This window comes from Procambarus clarkii, chromosome 17 (genome assembly GCF_040958095.1).
Source record: "Procambarus clarkii isolate CNS0578487 chromosome 17, FALCON_Pclarkii_2.0, whole genome shotgun sequence".
Lineage (NCBI taxonomy): Eukaryota > Metazoa > Arthropoda > Malacostraca > Decapoda > Cambaridae > Procambarus > Procambarus clarkii.
Genome location: NC_091166.1, coordinates 46,469,201 through 46,495,762, shown reverse-complemented (window position 1 = coordinate 46,495,762; position 26,562 = coordinate 46,469,201). Strand labels below are relative to the sequence as shown.

The 26,562-nt window shown below is 42.6% G+C and overlaps 1 protein-coding gene across 1 annotated transcript in view; it reads right to left on the bottom strand.

The window, feature by feature from the left end:
• The window catches only part of LOC123772500 (Upf1 RNA helicase), a 59,906-nt gene extending 35,575 nt beyond the window's left edge, over window positions 1-24,331 (bottom strand). Inside the window, exons 1-6 of the mRNA XM_045765720.2 lie at window positions 24,033-24,331; window positions 15,533-15,640; window positions 12,318-12,467; window positions 11,111-11,283; window positions 8,263-8,475; window positions 115-287 (exon numbers count right to left, since the gene is read on the bottom strand). Of these exons, the coding sequence (XP_045621676.1) occupies window positions 115-287; window positions 8,263-8,475; window positions 11,111-11,283; window positions 12,318-12,467; window positions 15,533-15,640; window positions 24,033-24,209 (994 nt within the window). The 5' untranslated portion in view covers window positions 24,210-24,331. The remainder of the gene's footprint in view (window positions 1-114; window positions 288-8,262; window positions 8,476-11,110; window positions 11,284-12,317; window positions 12,468-15,532; window positions 15,641-24,032) is intronic.
• Window positions 24,332-26,562: the final 2,231 nt, after the last annotated feature.

Here is a 26,562-nt window from a genome sequence, read left to right as displayed (position 1 = left end):
TTGTTCTGCAAAATTCAAGTACTAATGGCATTCAACATTAATAAAAAACAACTCTTGCTTTTAAATCCTGTTTCCTTTTCATGTATAACAAAATTACAATAAGAATTACTGTACCTCCATCAGTTTTGGCAAGAGTAAAATAGGCACAAATCTTCTTGTTTAAACCAATATCCCACCGCACTTCAATCTTGTCCTGGGTCTGGGATTCCTTGAGTTTCTTATCATAATCAGCTTCTAACTTCACTAAAGGTCCAAATATATTCTGATATTGGAATCCATCCTCATATCTGTAAAAAAAATATCGAATGATTAAATATAACTTGTTATAAAATAAGTCTCAATATTTAATTCACTCGGTACTGTAGAGTTCTTAAATCTCATTAATGGTTCTACAGTTAGAACACAGTTTGAACAATGGTTCTACACACCTAAAACAAATACTTAACTGCACTTGTCCAGTAAGGCAAACTGCCTTAGTCCCTAAGGCAGTTTGCAGCTGTTTACAGCTACATTCTGGCAACTCCTGCGACGACACTGGTGCCAAGTGTATCGGCGCCTGCCCTTCCCTTGGATCACATTGGTAGCAGCAGAGGGTGGATCTGCTGCATGGGCAAGAGCTGGTCTTCCATAATTACTGCTCAGGCCTGTAAACCTGGAGAGGACACTCCAACATCGCCTTGGCGATGTTACCGGTGATAAGCCTACCACTTAATTGGCGTAGAGTGAGACGCCAAGGGTTGCTTCCGTCGGTGGGAGAAATCATCTGATTTCATAGGACAGTCTTTACCGCCCGCCTCAAGCTGGGCAGCCCTTAGCCAATAAGGTGCTGTCCCACCACGGTCCGCCTGCTCCACTAGGTGCGTGGGGCTTAGGACACAGTCCAATAAGTGGATCGTCAACCATATACCAGCCAAAAGAAAACAAACACAGAGTTGGTTCTGATCACGGCTCTTGGCCTTCCTGCCTGGGCCAGTTTGCATTTGGGAAGATGGATGAGTGGGCAGCGCCTCCTGGAGTTCTGCTGCCGTCATGATCTCTGCATCACCCATTCCTTCTTCGACACCAAGCCCCAGCATAAGGTGTCCTGAAGACACCCCAGGTCTAAGCATTGGCACCAACTTGATCTGGTGCTTACAGGGCATAGCAATCTGAGAAACATCAAACCGACTCACAGCTTCCAGAGCGCAGATTATGACACCGACTATTCTCTCGTCAGTTGCAGAGTAAAGTTCCAGCCCCGGAAAATCCACAGAGCAAAGGAGGGAAGACCATGTATTAACGTAAACAAGACCCATGACCTTCACAAGGTGGAATTCACTGCGGCGCTGGTAAATGCCTTTCCTGTACCATCCTGCGATAGCGCAAGTGAGAGGTGGTCACATTTCGGAGGCACTATTTTCAACACTGCCATGTCCACCTTCGGTAAGAGGCAGAACAAGCCAGCAGATTGGTTTAAGGCCAGTGCAGAGGAGCTGTTACCCCTCGTAGAGGAAAAGAGACGAGCTCTCTCATCCTACAAGAACCTGCCCTCAGAAAGGAACCTACAGGCCCTGTGTACTGCCCGCAGTAGAGTTCAACAAACTGCGAGGCGCTGTGCTAATGATTACTAGTACAGTGGCACCTCGACTTACGATTGCCCCAACTTATGATAATCTCGAGTTACGATGTAAATTTCATCGTAAAATGCGACTCGACTTACTATAGTGTCGTCGACTAACGATATTTGTTGGTACACATTCGGGTCGACGGAGCGTGTGGTTCCCGGTCACGCGGGCCAACCTGGCTCAGTTTACTAGAGCTGCCCGCTTAGTGACAATCAGGCCTATAAGAAATTTCGTTTTTGTGGTGATTTTTGAACATAAAACTGATTATTATATATCATGCCATGGCTCCCAGAAAGTCAGTGGTAAGGTTCAACCTAAGAAAATCACTGAGTTGAGGCAGTAGAGGATATCCCTTCCTCATTAAGAAAATGTGGGAAGTATGGGAAGAACTGCAAAGTTTTGTTGAAAAAACACGCCCAGATAAAGCTGTAGCAGGCTGTTGCATTGACCTTTTAAATGACAATGTGATGTCTTACTACAGACAAGTGTTAAAATGTAGGGGAAAACAAGTGTTTTTAGACATTCTTAGTAAGACAAGCAAGCAGTGAGCCACAAGCAGGTCCTAGTGCTATGCAGGCAAAACATGCCAGAGTGTATCCCAGAAAAGTCCTCACTGCCTGATGTTATAATGGAAGGGGACTCCCCTTCCAAACAGTAATAACTCTCCTCCCACCTCTTCACCATCTTCCATACATCATCAAGAGACCTCCATAAAGGTAAGATAAACATTTGTACTGTATTGTAGTTAGAGAACAAAATTGTATTCAGTATAAAATGTTTTGTAAGTTAATATTTTGGAGGGTTGGGAACGGATTAATTCAATTCCCTTTATTTCTTATGGGAAAAATCGCTTTGACTTGCGATATTTCGACTTGCGATCCGTCTCTGGGAACAGATTACCATCGTAAGTCGAGGCCCCATTGTACTGGCTTTGACTGTTCCAGCATCCAGACTGCGGCCACTGTCGGCAACATAAAGAGGCATGTACGAAAGGATCAAACGGGCAACAGGCCCTACACAAAACAGGACAGCTCCTCTGAAGTCAGCCACTGGAGAGATCATTAAAGACCGTGATCAACAGATGAATCGCTGGGTGGAACATTACTCCGAACTCTACACCAGACAGAACTTGGTCAGCATAGAGGCTTTGGATGCAATCGAGTGCCTGCCCATCATGGAAGAACTTGATCTTGAACCAACTGTGGAAGAAGTTGAGAAAGCAGTGGATTCACTTTCCTCAGAGAAGGCCCCAGGAGATGACGGGATTCCTCTGAAGTTCTCAAGTGCGCTCATGGAACACTTAAAACTGAGCTTCATGAACTTCTGTGCCAGTGCTGGAGGGAGGGCTCGATGCCACAAGACATGAGAGATGCAATCATCATCACACTCTACAAAAATAAAGGTGACAGAAGCAATGTCAACAACTATCGCAGCATCTCCCTCCTCAGCGTTGTCGGCAAACTCTTTGCCAGGATCATCTTGGTCAGGTTCCAGATTCTTGCCAAAAGAGTGTACCCTGAGTCACAGTGTGGTTTCCAAGCAGTGAAGTCGACCACTGACATGGTGTTTTCCCCGAGACAGCTTCAAGAAAAGTGCAGGGAGCAGAGAAAAGCCTTGTACATCGCCTTCATTGACCTTACAAAGGCCTTCAACCTCGTGAGCAGGGACAGACTCTTCAAGATCTTGGCCAAAACTGGCTGCCCACCCACCCTACCCAGCATGATACAATACAGTCGTGTACGACGGATCAACTTCTGAACCATTCAACATCAACAGTGGTGTTAAAGAGGGGTTTGTTCTTGCTCCAACACTGTTCGGCATCATCTTCACGATCCTTGTCAAGCATGCCTTTGGAACAACCAAAGAGGGCATCTATCTCCGTACAAGATCTGATGGAAAGCTCTATAATCTATCCAGACTCCGAGCAAAGACAAAAGTACAGATGCGAATCCTCAGGGAGTTCCTCTTCGCCGACAACGCAGTGATCACCCACACACAGCAGAAGGCCTGCAGCAGTTACTCAACCGCTTTGCCGCAGACTGTTCCGCATTCGGCCTGACAATCAGCCTGAAAACACAGGTGATGGGACAAGATGTCCACGAGTTACCCTGTATAAATATACCAGACTATGTGCTGGAGGCAGTTCACGAGTTTCTGTACCTGGGCTCCACAATCTCAGACACCCTTTCCCTGGACAGTGAGCTCAACAGGCGTATCGGGAAGACAGCAACAACACTGGCCAGGCTCACAAAGCGCGTTTGGGAAAATGCCAAACTGACAATGCACACCAAGGCACAAGTCTACATGGCATGTGAGGTGAGTACACTTCTCTACAGCTCGGAATCCTGGACCCTGTGCTCTTGCCAGGAGAGACGGCTCGATACCTTACACATGCGGAACCTGAGACGCATCCTTGACATCAAGTGGAAAGACCACGTCACCAACAACACAGGACTCGAGAGAACAGGAGTCCCTTCGATGTTCACTCTCCTGAAGCAGAGATGCATGCAATGGCTGGGACATGTCACACGCATGGACAATGGCCGCATACCGAAGGGCCTCTTGTATGGAGAACTGGCATCAGGAAGGAGATCCACAGGAAGACCTCGGCTGCGTTTCAAAGATGCCTGCAAACGCGACCTCAAGCAGATGAACATCGACATCAACACTTGGGAGACAGCAGCTGCGGACAGAGATGCCTGGAGATGCAAAGTGCAGAAGGGACTCCAGCAATTCGAGGATGAACTGAAGAGGCAGGCGGAGGATAATAGACTTCAGAGGAGGTCTCGATCACTGTTGGACACACCCGCTTCGATTTTTAGCTGCGCTCGCTGCGGTCGGGACTGTCATTCTCGGGTTGGCCTTCACAGCCACAGCAGGCGCTGCATCCAACTAGACTACAACAACTAGACACCCAGGGCACAACTCCATAACCCCGCAGGATTGACAGATGCCTACTACTAGTTTATCATTCCACAAGTTTAAAGCATACCATCCATAGCTTTGCTAATTTGCATTTACTATAATTCCTCCTATAAAACATAAACCACTATGATGATTCTTGATGAAGTCAACTATAGTTGTCTTTCAAAGTCCACCACAGCATCATTTTAGAAATTTTTTCAATATTTATATAAAAAAAAAAATAAAACATTGAATGTAATGAAACGCCAATTTCTGGATGAGCCTCAGATGCACCCTGAAACTGCAATGCTTATATAGTAGCAAACTACTAGGGGGCCATCAATTGCAGAGTTCTTTTAGGCCTACAGGCAACCACGAGCCAGAACCTGGCCCCCTCTAAAGACACAGAGCAGTGGCACTATGAAGAAATTGTCAGATAATTTTAATACACCCCCCTGCCCCCCCCCCCCCACTCCCTAGCCTTGGTGGACCCCACTAACCCTTAAGCTGCTAAAGGGTCCCAAGGAGATTTACACCCGTGCGCAAGAAAAAAATTCTAAAAAATTATTTCATCTTCTAAAAATGTTAATTTGTGTTCCCTGAGCACAGGAAAAATAACAAAAATAAAATCGTAGGTGACATATTTTGGCCGCAATAGGCCAAGGAGGTTTGGCAAAATGTGGATTGACAGAGCGGTAGTCAGTGGCGGTCAGCGTTACCCGAGCTGACAGGTGGAAGTTGCCATAAAGATATTATTACCTAATTATTTCAATGTGATTTTTTCTTAGTTTTTTGCAGTAATATTATTCAATAGTGTGTAGTGTGATAGATTTATATAATAAAAGGGGTGAATCATCGCTATACTCAAAAGTATAGTGTGCATATTAGTGATTCAATTATGATGTTCATAAAACAATAAACAAATAAATTTTGCTGTTATTACACTCTATACACAGATTATATATAAGTATCTGCACGTTTTGTTCACCATAACGAACCACTAAGTTAGTATTATGAGTCGAAAAGCAACGAGGAGCGACCGCCACACACCAGCCAGCCACTCGTTGCCACTCCCTCAACAACGCCTCATTCGCCCACTTTCTCCTACCATCCTGTTTTTTATTTTATTCACTATATACAGACATTATATATAAGTATCTACACGTTTTGTTCAACACAACTGTACAACTAAGCCGATATAGTTAGTTCAGGCACTAAGAGTCGTCGCTACACACAGTCAGCTGGCGGCTGCCTCCCTCACTCATTCAAGGTCACACGCACTAAACTTTTCCCCCCAAACAATACTGTTTGCAGTGTTATTACACTATATACACATTATATAAAACTATCTACATGTTGTATGCACTATAACTGTACACCTAAGCTTGTAGGGTGCATAGTGGCCACCCTCTACACAGCTACACAAGTCATGCAGACGACGTCACCTCCATCACCCAAATGGCTCCTCCCAATATAATCCTTTTGCTGTTATTACATTAATACACAAATTATATATAAGTATCTACATTTGTGTTCACCATAGAGAACCACTGAGCTGGTATGGTGAATACAGACAATAACAGGTGGCCACACAGTCAGTAAACGATGATATCTCCCTCCCTCCGTCTCTCAGCATTATTCCTCCCACAGTGCTAATTACCACAACAATCCTGCTATTATCACAATCCTGGTCATTTTTATCAGTCAGGGCTCATCTGTAATACTGTCATCGCTAAATAATAGCCGTTACATATATATTTTGGCATTTTTAGGAGATGCTGTGGTCACAAGCTGAACAGCAATGCTGTTAGCTCATGCTGCGTGCGCCAGCCTTGGTTGCTCCCACAGTACTGTGGCTCTCACACTGGAGAATATTGCTCTCGATTTTTGTTAAACATGGCGTCTGTTTACAAGAGCCCTGAGGAAACTAATGTGAACCCCGTGTAGCCGGGAGCCATTTGAATCGTGCCTGGCACCCTATGGCATATATATACTCCATGCACACCGTGGGATATGTTACTCATGGCGCATATATACGCCATGCGCAGCTTAAGGGCTAATTAAGACATCAGGTATATGCCAGGCTTCTTGGTGAACTTTCCTGCCTACGATGATAAGTACACTTGCAAGATGTCTTGCCTGGAGTATACCTGGAGAGGGTTTCGGGAGTTCTACTTCCCAAACCCAGTCTGAGGCAAGACTCGACCCCTCACAATTGGTGAGGAATGCAATGGAAAATGTACCTCAATCCATTAGCAAGAAAAATTGCCACCACTAGGTAATAATCCAAATAAGAGAATTTAAGAGTACAGCACAACATTTTTTTTTTTTTTTTGTTTTGCCAGCTGCCACAGAGGATACCTCGGTTCCTCGTAGAAACAAGTTTATTTTTGGTCAGGCTAAATAAGCCCCTTTTTAGATGTCATTGTGTCTGTAAGGGGTCCCATGCTTTAACCCCTGGGCTGCACATCTGTTAATAGCCAACAACCCCGTGATGGAGATTTTTTTTTTTTTTATGCATCCAGGAAGCATGAAAATCTAAGTAAAAAGTTTTTATCTCATGTGGTTTAGCTGTAGTGGCCCGATGTTAATTTTATCAGTAGAAATAAGACGAGGAATAATTTTTGTAAATTTATTTTCATTGTTTCTCACTTTATTTATTAGTTTTTTATGCTAACATGTTGTACTGATCAGTCAAAGGTGGTCATTATATATAACTTTGAAAATAAAAGTATGTACAGATATACAGTATATATAAAGCATAAATATATTAATACAGAGTACAAATATATGATTTGCTGTTAAAAGATCAATGGTCCCTAGTATGGCTGGCCTGCCTGTCCAGACACTGAATGGTAATTTGCCAGACATGGACCATCTTTTTAGTAAGGCCCTGGAAGTAAAGCGAGGAACTCAGGATTTTTGTCTCAAAGATGGTGGATAATTACTGGAGGCCTCAGGAAACAAATGTGAGCCATGTGTATGTGAAGGACTTTCGTATCTAACACAGCACACTAAACCATGTGCATTTGACTTGCGAATCAGTTAGGTGAAAAACATGTACAATTCGCGTCATGGAAGCGTCAAGGTTCACTTCCAGTTTATTTGCAAGTTACAGTGCCTAGCCGCTTCAGTCTTAAGTTCTCTTCCCCGGTGCTGCTGATAAAATCCAACCATCAGAGATATCTTCTATGGGTCTGTGCCCTCCAGCTGGTACAACAACTCTTGAGTCTAGCCTGTACCAAGACTGCTTTGAGACCATCTTCAAGTAAAGCCTCTGCACTGTAGTTAATTATTCTTAATGTCTAGGAAGGAGGGGGGGGGAGAGGAGAGGTGAGGTGAGGTGAGGTGAGGCGAGTGAGGCGAGTGAGGCGAGTGAGGCGAGTGAGTGAGCGAGTGAGCGAGCGAGCGGAGTGAGTGAGGCCTTCAGCTCAAGCACTCACTCTCATTAGGTTAATGAAAAATGTTTTTCTCAGAAACCAATTTGCATTAAGTTTATTAAATGTAAAACCTTCCTATGCAACGACACGTTAAGAAAAACAAAACTATACCCTCCATAACATTTCAATTTGCATGTTTTAAGTCACACTACCTGCATAGATATTACTTGACTAAAATGCTTTTCTAGGCATAGAGGCCACATACAATACACACAATAGTCAAAAGTGCAACAAAAATGTGTAAGTATTGTAATGAATTTCACCCAGTTAGATCAAGTCACTACTTATTTGAAACAGGTAAATGCTTCTATTACCTGAGGCAAACCTGCTGAGGCTCTTCATCCACCCCTGGACGCTCCAGATCATCAAATGTTGCTGAAGCATTCTCCTTCCATAGTTCTTCCAGCTTATTAATCTGCTGGGCAGTAATCTGGCGTGCACGGAGTTGTTCAGCTTCTGAAGGCACACGCACCAGCCAAGGTAAGAGAGCACGGTCATTGATCAAAGGTTTCCACTGTTCTGGATCCCTGAAATTAAAACAAAAATCTCACGATTCACAATCAAAATCGGGAAAGTTCATTTTTTAACTACAAACGATCAAGGGTGATAGTTCAGTCTCCTATGCCAGCTCCTAAGGGAGCCGGTCAGCCGAGCGGACAGCACGCTGGACTTGTGATCCTGTGGTCCTGGGTTCGATCCCAGGCGCCGGCGAGAAACAATGGGCAGAGTTTCTTTCACCCTATGCCCCTGTTACCTAGCAGTAAAATAGGTACCTGGGTGTTAGCTGTCACGGGCTGCTTCCTGGGGGTGGAGGCCAGGTCGAGGACCGGGCCGCGGGGACACTAAAAAGCCCCGAAATCATCTCAAGATAACCTCAAGATATGCCAGGCATATCACGATTACTTGCAGTTTGGGTTGGGCCAGCACCCATAAGATGTTCACTGCACAAATGCAGTTTGCCTTAAGTCATGAAGTGAGGGAACTTGTGTGTGAATTCAAGTGACTGATACAAGGATACAAGAAGCAGCAAGCAATATTCTGGTTTCATGAAATACTAAAATGCACAATGTTAAATAAAACTAGGATGAATATTAATAAAAATACAAACACACTGGGAAGTAAATCAGATGCTCGGATACATGTACTGTATTAATGAATTTATAAACCACCATTTTGTTGCGAGTGAGAGGCACAAGTCAACTAGTACTGTAGTGGGCGGCAAATAGATGCTCGGGAAAGGGAGCAGGTCAGGTAATTTCTAAATGTAATTATAACTTGGGTCACAAATAAGTACGCGGCATGATGTCGCCACGTGGACTGGGGACAAAGGTAAAAACAGAAACAGGAGGTAGCATGGTAGATCAGACAACAGAAAGCAGAGGTGGGATGTAGCGCACATAGGTCTTAAGGTCTCCATGGCTGGTAAGTGGCTTTGCAATTCATTGGAGAGAATACTGGGTTTTGGTTGGAAACAGTTTGGTAAAGAGGTGAAATAGGGTTGAGATTTTAGATAGAATATCCTTATGATCCAAAAAAAGCATGCAACTTCTACGTCTTGCATAATACAGTGGGGCCTCGACTTACGATGGTAATCCGTTCCCAGAGACGGATCGTAAGTCGAAATATCCTAAGTCGAAGGGATTTTTCCCCATAAGAAATAAAGGGAATTGAATTAATCCATCCCCCACCCTCCAAAATATTAACTTACAAATACATTTTATACTGAATACAGTTTTGTTCTCGAACTACAATACAATACATATGTTTATCTTACCTTTATGGAGGACTCTTGATGGTGTATGGAAGATGGTGATGAGGGGGGAGGAGGAAGGATGTTACTGTTTGGAAGAGGAGTTCCCTTCTATTATAACATCAGGCAGTGAGAACTTTTCTGGAATACATTCTCTGGCATGTTTTGCCTGCATAGCACTAGGACCTGCTTGTGGCTCACTGCTTGCTTGTCTTATTAAGAATCTGTCTAAAAACACTTGTTTTCCCCTACATTTTAACACTTATCTGTAGTAAGACTTCACATTGTCATTTAAAAGGTCAATGCAATGGCCTGCTACAGCTTTATCTGGGCGAGTTTTTTCAACAAAACTTTGCAGTTCTTCCCATACTTCACACATTTTCTTAATGAGGAAGGGATATCCTCTACTGCCTCAACTCAACTATTTTCTTAGGTTGAACCTTACCACTGACTTTCTTGGGACCCATGGCGTGATATATAATAATCAGTTTTATGTTCAAAAAGCAAAAAATCACCACAAAAACGGAATTCTTATAGGCGTGATCGTCACTAAATGGGCAGCTCTAGTAAACTGAGGCAGGTCGGCCCGCGTGACCGGAAACCACGTGCTCAGTCAACCCAAACGTGTACCAACAAATATTGTTAGTCGACGACACTATCGTAAGTCGAGTCACATTTTTCGATCAAATTTACATCGTAACTCGAAATTATCATAAGTCGGGGCAATCGTAAGTCGAGGTGCCACTGTATTTAATTCAATATCGAAGAATATCCTAGGACATTATAGCCCAGCCCAGTTGTCAAAAACTGAATTACTACAATTTCAAGGATGGGAAGGTCCCAGATGGAACACAGACTAAAGAATATAAATGGCAATAATTCTAAGAGAAAATGCATTACACGGGACAACCATTGATATAGTTGCTATTAACAAGATTAAATATACATTTTATTATTAGGGTAATGAAAAATATTACCTTTTTTAAGCTAAATACTGTACCAAAAGCAGTTAAGTAAAATAGGGGGTAAGAATTTATGAAACAGACACCAAACCTGGAAGACTATTTAAAACTCCCTTGTTCTGCAGAACTGCCAAAAAATATTAATCATTCTAGATGCTAATACATGAGCAAAAAGACAAGACAATGTCAAAGGCACCAGATTCCCCAAGGATTTTATTGAGGTACGACAACTCAAAAGGGATGGTGGAAAAGCAAAATTTCCAACCGTCCAGAAAATCGGGACCTTTTACGAGGAAGCGTGGAACTGTACGCAAGTGGAACAATGCAGTTTGCAGAATAATGCACAGGCTTTGTAAAATGGGGAAGTATGGTCAACACTTTCACTTCACATCTACACTAACAAATATCGGAGAAAAGAAATTTACCAAAAAGCTATTCCAGAAATCTTACCAATTCATATCTCTAAGAGAACTCTGCGCAGCGCATGGTTGCCGACACAAGAGAACCACCACAGATTCAGCTTTGGCAGGAATAAAGCCCAGCACAAACACATTCTTGACGGCACATGCATAACACTCCAGAACAGTATCTCGCACCAATCCATCCTTGTGAAGACTCACTTCCTGTAAGGCAAACAATCCTTTACTTAACTCATCAAGCATAAAGAAATATTTCCAATATAACAAAAATAATAAAATATCTGCAAAATCTTGAATCTCTTTCACCCTTTACTGTACACAAAATGATTAATCACTTTAATTGCTTTTAACTTTCTATTTACCAGTCTGAGACCAGACGTGAGTGTTTACTCTCTAAGCCTGGCAAGATGCCAAGCTTCTCTGGTGACTTCCTTATCAGTCAACTTGCTAAGGTTTGCAACCCGCTGAGCCACAAATCCATAAAAATGCACTGTTAGGCATCACCTGCAGATTCCATTCCAGAGTTTAATTCCATCTTCTAGGAGTTTACTAGAACTCTACTAGTATTATAATTGCTTGTACAGCAGGTTTAAAATCATAGAACTTGACTCGTCTCTAAATGTGACTATGAACTTTTTTTTTTATCGGGTTCATCCTACATCATCTACTGTATTTCTTTCTCACTGCATTAAGTTGCAACTTTGACCTGCATATTAGGCTCCTGACACTACAGTATTTTAAAAATAAAAATATACAAGAAAACATGAGAAAATTTACAGAGAAGTTTAGTGAGGTGTTCATTGAATGACAGCTACTAGGGAACCGACTCGTCCATTACATGTACATGTGTTTACAATCAAGTGCCGGGCAAACGGTCGATTACTGAGCACGAACACAGTTCGAGTTCCAATTTGTTCGGATTGGGAGCCATTCAAGTTCCGAGGTTCCTCTGTATAAGAACATAAGAACTGAGGAGAACATTGGGAAGGGGGGGGGTATAGGAACACAGGGAGCACAAGAATACAGAGCATAAAAATACAGGAAGTACATGTAGTACAAATAATACAGGGAGTACATGTAGTACAAATATAGGAGGTACAGTTTTGAATGTATTGTGTCAACCAATTTTATTGCTAATATTGAATAGTTCTTCTACATTTTAAAAGCTTGGTTCTAGGAGGTTCATCAAGTTTCAGATCCACCCTTGACAGAGTTTAAGAAACAGTTACTAGCCTCACCTTGTGCTTGGCACGAACAAGATGGTTGATAATATGCGAGCCCGAGGTGTTGCCACGACCATTGCAGAACCACTTGTGACACACATTGCACATGACGGCTGATGCCGGATCATGGATCCCACAGTAGCGGCACGCCCATTCGGGAAGTTCCTGAATAAAATGTAAAGTTAACAACAAAAACTAGATACAGTACTGTTCATTTGCAGGAGGTCTTTCAGGCAAATGAACGGCAGACTATGCTAGCAGCAGCAGCAAGACACAAAACTATGAATAGTACACGAAATCTAAATACCTAAGCACACACATTCAATCTGTTACAAGACCAGTCCCAATTCGTTTGGATAGTCAAGGGCCGACGTACTATTATTGAAAACTGATTGAATACAATTATTTTATACAAGTGTTATTCAACTAATAATTACACATATACTATACATAATGCACAATGCAGATATAACAGAAGGTATGTTTGTGTATCTGATGTGTGTGTGTATAAAACTACAGTATACACATTCCAGTTACATTTGGGAAAATCAAGGAATGCATACAAGGTCCCCAATACCAGCAACTCTTTATGATAGAAACAATAATACAAAATATTCTTAATACAAATTTCCTCTCCTTGTTTACATTGTGAACAATACAATAAAAAAATCCCCATATGTAGTGTGAGTGAATGAGTGTGTGTAATTACCCAAGTGTAGCTCATACGTCAGGCTGTGAGCAGCCGTGTCCAACAGCCTGTTTGACCAGTCCAATAACTAGGAGGCCTGGTCGAGGACCGGACCGTGGGGTCACTAAGCCCCGAAAACACCTCAAGGTAACCTCAAGGTAGCTACAGGACAAGAGCTATGCTCCAGTTCTCTTCCTCCCAGCTGCCGTGTGGCAATGAAACTACCGACAATTTTGGCATCCACCACCATCTCACTTAACTTATTTCATCCATCTACCACTCTGTATAAAAGTGAAGTTTCTAAATATTGGGAACAGCTTTGTTTCCTTAGTTTGAATCTTATTGCCTCATGTTCTTACAGTTGCAGTTTTTGTGGAATTATTCTCCGACAATTTGGTCAATTCCTGTTACTGTCTTATTTTATACATAGTGATTATATCACCCCTTTCTAGCATTGGTATATTTAACATTTTTAGCCTTTCCTTGCAGTTCTTTTTCTCAATTCTAAGAGCCATTTACTATAGTTGCATGTCTCAACTTTATTCCAGTTTATTGGTACACTGTGAGACATGGGTCCATATAAGCACTGCAAATTCAAATTTTGGTCTCTCAAAGGTCATGAACACTTTTTATATTACACTATCCATGTATTTAATTAAAAGCGATTCTAAAGTTGGAAAGCATAGCATAAGTTTCGCTCACAATGTGTTTTACGTGGTCCTCTGGTGACAGTTTTCTATCCAAAACGACCTCTAGATATCTTTCTTTATTGTAATTCTTTAAAGCTTTTCACACAATTGTGGGTGGCCTATTTTCTCATTTTCCACATTCTATAACTTGGCATTTTTTCACATTAAATTCCATTTTCCACGTGTTGCTCCACACACTTATTTTGTCTTCTTGAAGGACATGACAATTGTCCAAGATTCTTGTCTTCCCTACTAGCTTAGCATCATCAGCAAACATGTTCATATAATTCTGTATTTCTTCTGGTAGATCATTTATATGAATATTACTAGAAGTGAATCGTGTGGTAACCCATTCTGCTGGTGACACTTATTACCCCTGATTACTGCCCTCATTTTTCAATCTAAACATTTATCATCCATGTTAAGAGGCCTCGCTGCCACTTCTTCACTATGTTCCAGCGTCCAGAGCAACCTCTGACGCGAGACTTTCGAAAGCCTTTATTAGGGCCAGATAAATGCAGTCAACTCAACCATCTCTTTCCTGTAAAAGAGATAATCTTGAGATAATCTTGATATCTTGAGATAATTTTGGGGCTTAACGTCCCCCGGCCCGGTCCTCGACCAGGCCTCCTTTTTGCTACACATCCCCAGGAAGCAGTCTATAGCAGCTGTCTGACTCCCAGGTACCTATTTTACTGCTAGGTGAACAGGAGCATCAGGGTGACAGAAACTGCCAATTTGTTTCTGCCTCCTCCAGGGATTGAACCCAGAACCTTAGGATTACGAATCTCGAGCGCTGTCCACTCAGCTGTCGGGGACCACAATATGTAGCTTTATCATAGAAACTAAACAGATTTGTTATGCAGGATCTTTCTGCTTGAAAACTAAACTGTCTCATTATGTCATATCCCTCTAGGTGGATATACCCATTTGGTTTTAAATATTTTTTCCAATATTTTGGCTACTATGCTTATGAATGATACAGCTGTGTGCATGTGCATTAGTGTGAGCTTTACCAGCAGCAACCTCGTAAAAACCTCATTGGCTATAATGCGGATAAATTGAATGGCTGGAAGGAAACAGCAGGAACAAGAAACAAGATTCCTAATTATGTACAAGAGAACAGAGTAGTCAATAACTGAAATGCCCAAAATGTAGCAAACCACATTATCTTTAATGTCCCACCTACGTATCCCTATAATCACCTGCATTCATATTTACTAACTGTTAATGACATCTGTAATTACATTAATACATGTTACCAAGAAGTTCCAATAACCAGCAAGCTTTCCCATGAGCTGGTTTACAGCAGCTTGGGCCAGGAAACAGGTCAAGTGAAACATGGATATAAGCTGATTAGGAATATAGGATCATCAGTGTAACTTCTCCAGTGATTCAGTGACAATCGCTCTGGATATACCGCAGACCTTCTCTAACACCGATATTCATCGGCAAACAATATAACACATGTCTAGCTCCAAGCCTCACACCATACACTACAAGCCTCGTTACAAAGCAGACAGTCTCCCCCCAGCCTTACTCACTTAATCGAGCTACCCGCTCTTACCCCTCAGCCGAGATCACTGCTCTGGCACTCATTCCACCTCTGCTCTCACCCTCCAAGCTCTCCACCCACAGCCTCGCTCAAGCTCTGTTCTCACCTCCAAGCCAAGCACAAAACTCTCCACTCCAGCACTACATCTTACCCGACTCCACCACCAGCAGCACGTAATGGGCATCAGAACACATTATCCGGCTGCTGTAACCTAACTATACAAAATACAGTACACAAATCATCATATTCTTTGAATGTTGTCACTCAAAATCATGTGGGTTGTATTAGAAAAACAAACCTTGGTATAAAAAGCATTTTCATCATCCTCTTCCTCAAATTGTAGATCACCGAGTGCTTCTGTTGTCTTCTCAACTTCAGGTTCCCCTACATCTCCATTGACTGTCACCTAAAAATATTAGTACAGTACATTAACATGGACAAAATTTACTAAAATACAGATATTAATGTTTGTGAAAAAGTGTATCCAAGAATTCCCATGCAACCGGTTGCAAAGGATAATTTTTTTTATATAATCTTGTAGCCCAAATCGAGTCCAGACTTCCAAGCGATTGGTAAATCATGCTGAATGTAGCCTGCAGGCTCTTACAACCCTCACATGCTAGCTAATTCAGCATATCACACCAGATGTCTCTTGAATATTAAAGTTAACATCAATGCTTACCTAAAATCAAGAATTCACTTGAGCATTGTTATAAGTTACACAATACATAATTACTAAAAGCAATAATTATAATTTACCCGACAAACACAGACTGCCGAGTTGAATGAAATTTCCCTTTCAGATGGTAGCTTATCAGCTCCCTTTACCTAGTTCACTGGCTAGGTCAGGGCATTAAACATACTGTAACCCCGCGATTATCCGGGATTCAAACATCCGGAAAACGCCCTTATACGGCCAAAATCGTGATCGGATAAAGTTATCACAATATCCGACCAAAATGGCCACAGGAACCGGATAAAAGCTGGTTTGGCCGGATGACAATATGGCCATACCGTATTAATCCCGTCTGTGGCTCTAGACGCATGGTGGAGGAGGGGGGTTGGGTAGGTGGGTGGTGTTGGGAGGGTGGGAGGGGTGCGTCAGGAGGGACCACCTGGGTACAGGAATTACCATTAATTTTAGAACAATTAATCATAGCCAAAAACAAATGAAATAAGTACTAGTAATTATGTAATAACAAATAAATAAGTTTCCTAAAAGCATTGTGCACAGGCTGAAGTTTCCTTCAAAAATATTGTGAATTTTTTTTCCTTCTGGCGGCCTACGTAACGCGCTATAGCTGCCCCACCCCAAGTGGACCCGTCCAACACTGGTCAACCCATGTGCGTCCGTCCCTCGTGTTATACACAGTGCTGCGCCATTAGTGAAATATTTTTTTAAATAACTTTTTTAATTTCATAGTAACTTTGAACATTTTTGGCCAAGACTATGTCTGGTAGCAGCATCAATCGTTCTGGAGGTGTTAAGAGGAAGAAAGTTGTCCTAACAATAAAAGACAAGTTACTGTTATACACCTCAACCAGTGCGGCCTCACAGTGTTGCGCCATTAGTGAAATATTTTTTTAAATAACTTTCTTAATTTTCATAGTAATTTTGAACATTTTTGGCCAAGAATATGTCTGGTAGCAGCATCAATCGTTCTGGAAGTGTTAAGAGGAAGAAGATTGTCCTAGCAATTAAAGACAAGTTACGTGTTGTTCAACCAGTGAGGCGTCACAGGCAGCCAAGCGCCTTCAACAAGTGAGGCGCCACAGGCAAGCCAAGCTCCTTCAACAAGCGAGGCATTACAGGCAAGCCAAGCGCTTTCAACAAGTGACGCGCCACAGGCAAGCCAAGTGCTTTCAACAAGTGAGGCGCAAGCAAGCGCCTTTAACAAGTGAGGCGTCACAGGCAAGCCAAGCGCCTTCAACAAGTGAGGGCATGCAAGCGCTTCAACAAGTGCGGTGCAAGCAAGCGCCTTCAACAAGTGAGGCCTCACAGGCAACCCAAATGCCCTCAACCAGTGAGGCTTCAGCAGCTGGCAGTCAAAACTAACTTAGCTTAATGAACTGTACAGTAATTTTAAGTGTTAATTTTAGTGTTGTGTTAGTATAGGTTACGTAAATTGTTAAGAATTTTTAACTTCAAGATGTGTGGCATCAATCAAGAAGACGAACACCAACAAGGTAAGTTGAGGTTTCTAGTTGAATATTTAATAATTGTATGTGGCAAGGCAATTCAAATTATGTTGTTTGTAGTATAAAAATAGTTGGAAATGGTCACTTTTGGACTCGTAGGTGAAAAAGTACCATTATCCGAAAAATGTGATAATCCGGCTGGGGGTCCTTCCCATATAGTCCGGATGATCGAGTGGAGACAGTACTATGTAAGTATGTATGTACTCACCTAATTGTGCTTGCGGGGGTTGAGCTCTGGCTCTTTGGTCCCGCCTCTCAACCGTCAATCAACTGGTGTACAGATTCCTGAGCCTATTGGGCTCTATCATATCTACATTTGAAACTGTGTATGGAGTCAGCCTCCACCACATCACTTCCTAATGCATTCCATTTACTAACTACTCTGACACTGAAAAAGTTCTTTCTAACGTCTCTGTGGCTCATTTGGGTACTCAGCTTCCACCTGTGTCCCCTTGTTCGCGTCCCACCAGTGTTGAATAGTTCATCCTTGTTTACCCGGTCGATTCCCCTGAGGATTTTGTAGGTTGTGATCATGTCCCCCTTACTCTTCTGTCTTCCAGTGTCGTGAGGTGCATTTCCCGCAGCCTTTCCTCATAACTCATGCCTCTTAGTTCTGGGACTAGTCTAGTAGCATACCTTTGGACTTTTTCCAGCTTCGTCTTGTGCTTGACAAGGTACGGGCTCCATGCTGGGGCCGCATACTCCAGGATTGGTCTTACATATGTGGTGTACAAGATTCTGAATGATTCCTTACACAGGTTCCTGAACGCCGTTCTGATGTTAGCCAGCCTCGCATATGCCGCAGACGTTATTCTCTTTATGTGGGCTTCAGGAGACAGGTTTGGTGTGATATCAACTCCTAGATCTTTCTCTCTGTCTGTTTCATTAAGTACTTCATCTCCTATTCTGTATCCTGTGCCTGGCCTCCTGTTTCCACTGCCTAGTTTCATTACTTTGCATTTACTCGGGTTGAACTTCAACAGCCATTTGTTGGACCATTCACTCAGTCTATCCAGGTCATCTTGTAGCCTCCTACTATCATCCTCTGTTTCAATCCTCCTCATAATTTTTGCATCGTCGGCAAACATTGAGAGGAACGAATCTATACCCTCTGGGAGATCATTTACATATACCAGAAACAGTATAGGTCCAAGACTGACCCCTGCGGGACTCCACTTGTGACGTCTCGCCAATCTGAGGCCTCACCCCTCACACAGACTCGTTGTCTCCTGTTGCTTAGGTATTCCTCTATCCACCGGAGTACCTTCCCTCTCACTCCAGCCTGCATCTCCAACTTTCGCACTAGCCTCTTGTGTGGTACTGTATCAAAGGCTTTCTGACAATCCAAAAATATGCAGTCTGCCCACCCTTCTCTTTCTTGCCTTATTTTTGTTGCCTGGTCGTAGAATTCAAGTAACCCTGTGAGTATGTATGTATGTATGTATGTATGTATGTATGCACACACACACACACACACACACTGTCCAAAACTAGCAAAATTGCAGCCCTGGTGACTTGGAATCATAATTGGCATGTAACTGTGTTGTTTCAGAAATGCGCTACCCAAAACAACCCTTCACCACTGTACTACGCCATCCGTTATATCATGGGAAAAGGGGGGTTCACCGTCCTATACATACCAAGTTTGTTAGTACAGTACTGTACATCACTCAAGGAGTGCCGAACCAACCAAGGGCAGTGGTGGATATGTGGGCCACGCCAAACAACAGCCTCTTGGACCAAGTTATCACAAGTCACGCCTGGCCTCAGGCCGAGCTTGGGGAGTAGAACAACTCCCAGAACCCCATCTAGCAGGTATAACAACATTCAAAAAGTCCCATAGGTACACAGGGAGTATACACATCCTCTCCTCAGAACTCCAATAAACAGACGCCTTCATGAAAGAAAAAATCATATGCATCCCTTCTGGCTATGAGCGTCTCAGTACTGCCAAAGTGACCAAGGCTGCCACATTTCACAATGAAATAGGTACTTCTGGGTACTTATATTGCTAATGACCAGGGGCATTAGGCAATAGGAAATGCACCCCCCAACAATTTTTGTCCTACCTGGGAGTCAAACCTAGAATTTCTGATTGCAAGTCGAGAACACACTCAACTGTACCGCCAGGACCTATTTTACAAAACAATGTCTTCAAATTCGTAACATAATATTCCAATAAACTTAAGAAAATTATTAACTTCAAGATGCCAAATATTTGCAACTTTGCACTACCAACCCAGTACAGCATAATGTGTGTAGTGCAGAATCAAATTTGTTTTAATGTACCACTTGTCAACCTACAATAATTTAAATTCTGTACAGAATTCAATCACTAATGTCAACAGCTGTCACTCTCCAAGCTAGAGCCCTCACTACCGCTCACATTCACACCCGATGTGTTTGTAGTGCCAGTTGGTCTCACAAACTTCTACATACAACACTGTAAATTCATACCCTCCTCATGGCCCTAATGATATTCTCATCAATACATCATGTTAATGGGATATCATTGTGCTATACAACACTGTAATGCTAGGGTTCAAAATTCTCAAATGTAAGCAAAATACCTTATAAGAAATTTTTACCATATGTTGTACAATATTACAAAAATAACTTACAAAAATTACAAAATTCTGTCCAAGGAACAACATACAGGGATTGGCATCCTTGCATGACCTCAGGGCATGTACAGTGGCAAAACTACACTTACACTGTAGTGGATATGTGGGCCTGCAGGCCGCTCCAAACAACAGCCTGGTGGACCAAGTTATCACAAGTCAGAGCCTGGCCTCAGGCCGGGCTCTGAGAGTACTAGTACTCCCAGAACCCTCTCCAGGTAGGGTAGGAACCACTCTCCAGGAAGCATACAAGATCTGCCTGAAGCACGTGCCTGTGAGGAAGGTCAGAAAAGAGGACCACTCTAGAAAGAGAACGCAGGACAACTGTACAGGAGAAGGAAAAAAATAATGGGAAATGCTTAGGCAGACACAAACTATCACAAGCAAGGAAAATAAACCTAAACAGGGAGATCGAAGGAAATAGAACAAACGTTGAATGCGATCATACGAGGCTGAGGAAATGGAATTGGAACAGAAAGCTATACAAGAGATAAAGAAAAATCCAAAATATTTTTCTCACATATACAAAATCAAAATAAAAAACCTCCACCAGTATTGAACCTTTAATTACAATCTGAAGGTACGTTACACTGAGGAGAACAAAGAAATTAGTGAAATTCTAAGAAGCCAGTATGAGGCTATGTTTAGCACACCAATAAACAACATGAAAGTTGATGACCCAGACAGCTTCTTTATGAATGACATTCAAGCTGCAGATAACATTAACGGATATTAACATGAACTCGGAAGATTCTGAAAGAATTGACAATATGCCCATGCTCCAGCTCCTGGGCCTAACTCATGGAATTCAATATTCAAAAAGAAATGTACAAGTACCAGTAGCGTGAGCACTCAACATAATATGGAGGAAAGAAGCCTAGATAGAGGGAAGATACCAGCAGCACTTAAATCTGCAGATATAGCTCATTTGCACAAGGGGGGGGGAGTAAAGCCTTGGCAAAAAATTATAGGCCAGTTGCACTAACATCACACATAATAAAGTTTTGAAAGAGTAATTAGGAATCAGATTTCTAGTTTTATGGAAAATAATGAGTTGCACAACCCAGGACAACATGGATTTAGAGTGGGAAGATCCCTGTATGTCAGTTACTCAACACTATGACAAAATCACAGAAGCTCTAGAAAAGCAAAATGCAGATGTAGTATACACAGACTTTGCAAAGGCGTTCCACAAATGTGATCATAGAGTGATTGCACACAAAATGAGGTCAATGGGAATACTGTAACTGGTAAAGTAGGACACTGGATACTCAATTTCCTGTCGAACAGAACACAGAGTAACAGTCAATCAAATAAAATCAAGTCCAAGTGCAGTTAAAAGCTCTGTTCCTCAAGGTACAGTCCTTGCGCCACTGCTGTTCCTTATTCTCAAATCGGATATAGATAAAAATACAAGTCACAGCTTCGTGTCATCCTTTACAGATGACACAAAAATCAGCATGAAAATTACCTCTGCTGAAGACATGGAAAAATTACAAGCAGATATCAACAAAGTTTTTGATTGGGGAGCAGAAAATAACATGATGTTTAACAATGATAAATTCCAGGTACTCAGGCGTGGCAAAAATGAGGACCTGAAACATAATACAGGGTACAAAACACAATCGAATCTGCCCATAATAGGAAAACAGCATGTCAAGGATTTGGGAATAATGATGTCCGACGATCTAACGTTTAGGAAGCATAACCAAGCAAATATTGCGTCAGCCAGAAAAATGATAGGATGGATTACGAGAACTTTCAAATCCAGGGATCCCATCACGATGGTTGTACTCTTCAAGTCACTGGTGTTGTCCTGTCTAGAGTACTGCCCAGTACTCGCTTCCCCCTTCAGAGCAGAAGAGATTGTGGAAATAGAGGAATACAGAGAACATATACGGCACGCATAGACACGATAAAGCACCTAAATTATTGGGATCGTCTCAAAGCTCTCCAAATGTACTCACTAGAATGGAGACGAGAGAAATACCAAATAATATACACATGAAAAATACTGGAAGACCAGGTCCCTAATCTACACAGTAAAATAACAACGTACTGGAGTGAACGATATGGAAGAAAATGCAGAATAGAACCAGTGAAGAGCAGAGGTGCCATAGGCACAATCAGAGAACACTGTATAAATATCAAGAGGTCCACTGCTATTTAACATCCTCCCAGCAACTATAAGAAATATTGCCGGAACAACCGTGCACAACAAGAATAAAGTTCCGGACCAACCGGGCTGTCGTGGGTATGTGGGCCTGCGGGCTGCTCCAGGCAACAGCCTGGTGGACCAAACTTTCACAAGTCAAGCCTGGCCTCGGGCCAGGCTTGGGGAGTAGAACTATTCCCAGAACCCCATCAACCAGGTATCAACCAGGTATGCTCCGGGTATACACAAAGTGTATATTACTGTACATGCCTTACACAATAATACCGAACAGGTAACATGGAGAGGTGGGTTTCCTTGCACCTCCAGTAAGACGTCTAGGCCCAATCAAGAGGTACAAACAGTCTTACAAAGTCTGCCAGAAATAAAGCAAGTTTACCCAACTGGAAATACTCGATATTCAAAAATAGTAGAGCAACTTGACCTTACGAGATGGCATTTGAACCATTCATGTTGCACTCCGACCCCAGGCCGGGCTTGGGGGATTAGAACAACTGAAAATTCCTCTCCAGGTATGCAATCAGGAACATACTGTTCTTGATAGCATAACCAACCACTGCATCATTTCTTGGTCTTGGCTATCTTGAGACGATTTCGGGGCTTAGCGTCTCCGTGGCCCGGTCCTCGACCAGGCCTCCTTTTTGTTACACATCCCCAGGAAGTAGCCTGTAGCAGCTGTCTAATTCCCAGGTACCTATTTACTGGTAGGTAATAGGGGCATCAGGGTGAAAAACTCTTCCCATTTGTTTCCGCCTCCACCGGGACTTGAACCCGAAACTTTAGGACTACGGACCCAAAGTGCTGTCCACTCAGCTGTTAGGCCCCACATCTGACTGGTCACCAGTGCGACATAAATACAGTACTGGCATGTACACACAAGCAAAATAACCTACACATGTAGCCTAACCTACACATGTGGCACCAAACAAAATAACCTACACATGTGGCACCAAACCAAATAACCTACACATGTAGCCTAACCTACACATGTGGCACCAAACAAAATAACCCACACATGGCACCAAACAAAATAACCCACACATGGCACCAAACAAAATAACCCACACATGGCACCAAACAAAATAACCCACACATGTGGCCTAGAGCTATTAAAAACAGCAGCAGCAGCAGTCAGCACATCTTTTAAGCCAAGAATTTAAATTTATCATAAAAATTAAAAGGAAATTTGCAATGGAGGCCTTACAGCTCGCTTTATACTTACTATGACAATATTATATGTTTGGCGGCCGCTTTTAACGTGACCAGACAAATAAGCCGTCGGAACTTGTTACATTACATGCATGGGTACAGCCGTATTACAGCAACCTATGTATAATAGGGCAGGGAACACCAGGGTACAGCATGTGGGGTATAGTATGTGGGGGTACAGCATGCAGGGTACAGCATGTGGGGGTACAGCATGTGGGGGTACAGCATGTGGGGGTACAGCATGTGGGGGTACAGCATGTGGGGTATAGTATGTGGGGGTACAGCATGTGGGGGTACAGCATGTGGGGTACAGCATGTGGGGGTACAGCATGTGGGGGTATAGTATGTGGGGTATAGCATGTGGGGTACAGCATATAGAGTACAGCACACTGGGTACAGCATGTGTGGTACAGCATTCAGGGTATAGCATGTGGGGTACAGCATTCAGGGTACAGCATATGGGGTACATCATTCAGGGTATAGCATGTGGGGTACAGCTCTCTATCTCCCTCCCCCACCCCCCCCCCCCCCGTGCTGCTGCTACACCTGACCCCCGGTGAGGAGGTCAAGGGTCAGGGTTGAGGGGCACCACACACCTGACTCTGGCTAGGCTGAGTCTTGTCTAGTGGGTCTCCTTGAGTCTGGGTCTGACTGCCGAGGGTGAGGTTGAACTCGTACTCAGAGCCCTGAGTGTCAGCCCCCAAAAGGTCGGCTTCCTCGGTGTCGTAGAAGGTGAGACTTTGCGAACTGGGGCCGTATGCGTCCACACTCATTTTCGGAGATTATCACACTGCTCACAAGAGAATCACACGCTCTACTTCAACTCTTTTTCCGTTCAAATTTTTCTTCCCGCACAACCATGTCGGGAACCATGATAGCAATAGAGGGTATGACAGCGCAGAAGGAAACCTGTAAATAGACAAAAGAGCATCGCGGGATAATCTATTCGCTTGTTGCAGCATTTTAATGCTATTGCCTAGAGACAATCCAATGCTACATAAGAAAGTTATAGTAATCTCATGCTGTACGATATCCTCGGGCACACGTCACCCATGCAAGAGAACGTATTAAAAAATATTTATATATTTATAATGCACTTATCAAGGCCAATAAGAGAATTTGTCTCGCTTTTCAGATTAGCAGAGTTGAAATGTGATGTTCATAACGTGTATCTTAGCAGGTACAGCGTTACAATAACATCCGTGTATAGATACTTTCACATGTTGCCTGGTGGGTCATATATAATATTGGGTTTACCTACATGTATCACACATGTTACTGACGTCATGCTTTTGTTATAAAGTACGGTACCTTGTAATAAAGATACGGCAGTACCTTTATTATTACAAGCTACTCATTTTTCTCTTATGAGTTGTGGAATTCCCATATCAAAATTCGGTTTCATAATCGCATTCGTAGATAGAAAATATATACAAACTAAATTATGCAATAAATACATGTATCTGTTCCAGCCAAACAGAAAAATTATTAATGATGGTCCTATGATTCAAATTGCATGTGGATTCTATCTCATGTTGGCTTCTGAATGTATGACAGAGTTGACGAGTTAGCCAAAGAATCTGCTCTTTCAAAAAAGGAGTTGACTGTAGCCTTTGATTGCTTATCAGCAATCTAGCTCAGAAAAATAATACACTAAGAACTTTAATAAAACCTTAATTGTGGGTCTGAGGCATAGTGAAAGTTACACACTAGTCATTCCCATCTGTTATCATACTATCAACAAAGAGGAGCCGCAGATCCAATTTGGAGGATATTGATCCACACCACTTCTGTAAAAGGTCATATGTAAAAAGCAAGAGCAACCCGGCTTCAAGCTCAACGTCACGCTTATGTAGGGCAGAAAACAGGAGATGCCTATTCACCCATAAACCCATGGTGGAGCCGTCTTCCCGTCGAAACCGTCAATGCCCAAACATTGCTGCACCTCAAAATTCAGCTGGATAAAATGGGCAGGAGAAATGGTGGGGACCTTCGACAAGCTACCGGCATCCTGTCCTCGTCGAGGCCGCTGAGGTGGTGGCCCTTGGGTAAATTTAGGTAAAATCAGCAAACTCCTAGAGTTACCTAAATTTACCTGATGGTTATAGGGTCTCGACGGGGACAGGAACCCGGCGGTTTGTCAAACTCCCCCCTTCATTTGTACTGATCATTTCATCCAGCTGGATTTTTAATCGCAGCAATTTCTAGGCGGTTATGACTTTGGCGGGTAGGCGGTTTCAAGGGTTTATAACCCTATGGGTGAAAAAGTATCTCATGTTCTGTGTCCTACACTGTGGCTTGTTGAGCATAAAGTCGTTGCTTCATGTACGTGTTACATTCGACCTTTTAAAGACGTGGTCTAGATCAATGTCCTCCAAACTGTTCATCATTTTAAAAGTTTCTCGGAATTGTCGATTGTGGGTCGAGAACGAACCCATCTGTCCTACGGGCACCCTATAAGATAACTCATGCAGGCACCTTCTCCTCGACCCAAACTGGCACCAATCAAGGAACCAAGATTACAAACAAACAAAAACTGTTCGCTCGCATAACATCGTATTTTGACTTAAAAATCTCCCAACGTCAAATTAACTGGGCCCCTTGAGACTGAACTATTTACCTTGCTTCTTGCACTGAAATGTGTACAAGTCTCCAAACTTGATTCATTAATTGTAAGTGACTCTTTATCATCCTTAATTGCTCTCAACTCTTTAAGACATAACTGTAACATGCTCATGTCTGAAGCTAGACACAAATACAACAAAATTATTAATGATGGCAACAAAGTCCATTTCATGTGGACTCCATCTCATGTTGGCCTCCGAATGCGTGATAGAGCTGATGAGTTAGCCAAAGAATCTGCCTTTAAAGGAGACGTTGAGTGTAACCTTGGATTGTCAATGAGCAATCTGAGAGCAGCAGTACACCGAAAACTTCAACAAAATCTTGTGGATCTGAGGTAAAATGAAATCGACACCAGTAATTCTATCTATCATCATACAATCATGCAAGAGGAGCCACACATCTATGGTTCATCCAATAAAATCAGCAGACTTCTAGATGTTACTACTGCTCGGCTTAGACTCGGTTACAAGTATCTCTGAGAATTCTCATTATCTGAATTGT